Source organism: Lottia gigantea (assembly GCF_000327385.1).
Source record: "Lottia gigantea unplaced genomic scaffold LOTGIsca_100, whole genome shotgun sequence".
NCBI classification, from domain to species: Eukaryota; Metazoa; Mollusca; class Gastropoda; family Lottiidae; genus Lottia; species Lottia gigantea.
In genome coordinates this window covers 618,720-619,512 of record NW_008706748.1, presented here as the reverse complement: position 1 = coordinate 619,512, position 793 = coordinate 618,720, and the positions used below count along the sequence as shown (strand labels likewise).

The following is a 793-nucleotide window of genomic DNA, read 5'->3' as shown; positions in this document are numbered from 1 at the left end:
GGTGAAACTTGCCTTATCGCATTATCATCTCTACAAGTTCTCCATACGTTTTCATCGTAATTATCTTCTATTTCTTTAATGCCTAAGGTTTTGTTATTTTTTTTAATGAGACAGAAATGTGATTTATGTAAGTAAAATACCCAATCTAATTCCTCGGATACTTTCTTTGGTTGAAAATGTCTATGTTTGGGCATATAAATTTGGAAATAGGTATTAAATTTCTCATTGAATTCACTGATTCTAGCAGTTGTCATAACTCCTTTTCTGTTTGATTTTGAAAAACTGTTGATGAAATCTTGAAAATCTCTCGTGTAGTCTTCGTTTAAAACACGATTAACGCACTTTACAAAGCAGTATCCATCGCTCGGTATATAGCAATTTATACCGATATATTCTTTTATCTTTTTGAGTAGGGTAACACCACTACCCTTTTTTGATCTTTTTATTTCTTTGAAATTGTTTTTACGAAAAATCATTTTTCCTGTGAAATACCAATCAGAAGCATCCGATTTATCATCCACTTTACTGAAGAAATTGTGAAAAGTTTTTTTTATCAAAACCTACAAATTTCATGTATTGTATTTTCCATCTTGAATTATTTCTCCATCTAATTCAATTTACCCTTTAAATGTTATAAATTCATCAGAGACAAGGTCAATAACATCGGAAAAAGTTCATTTGATATGAATTTTTCATCATCTAAAATTTCAATTTTATTCATATTTTTTAAGCAACTATTTTTAACTAGGAATTTTTAACTTTTATTGATGATATTTCTACATGAAATTTAATT

The 793-nt window shown here is 27.9% G+C and overlaps 1 protein-coding gene across 1 annotated transcript in view; it reads right to left on the bottom strand.

The window, feature by feature from the left end:
* Positions 1-476, bottom strand: part of LOTGIDRAFT_170546 (hypothetical protein) — a gene marked incomplete at both ends in the record, with an annotated part of 2,076 nt that extends 1,600 nt beyond the window's left edge. Inside the window, one exon of the mRNA XM_009046361.1 lies at positions 141-476. Coding sequence (XP_009044609.1) covers positions 141-476 — 336 coding nt within the window. The remainder of the gene's footprint in view (positions 1-140) is intronic.
* Positions 477-793: the final 317 nt, after the last annotated feature.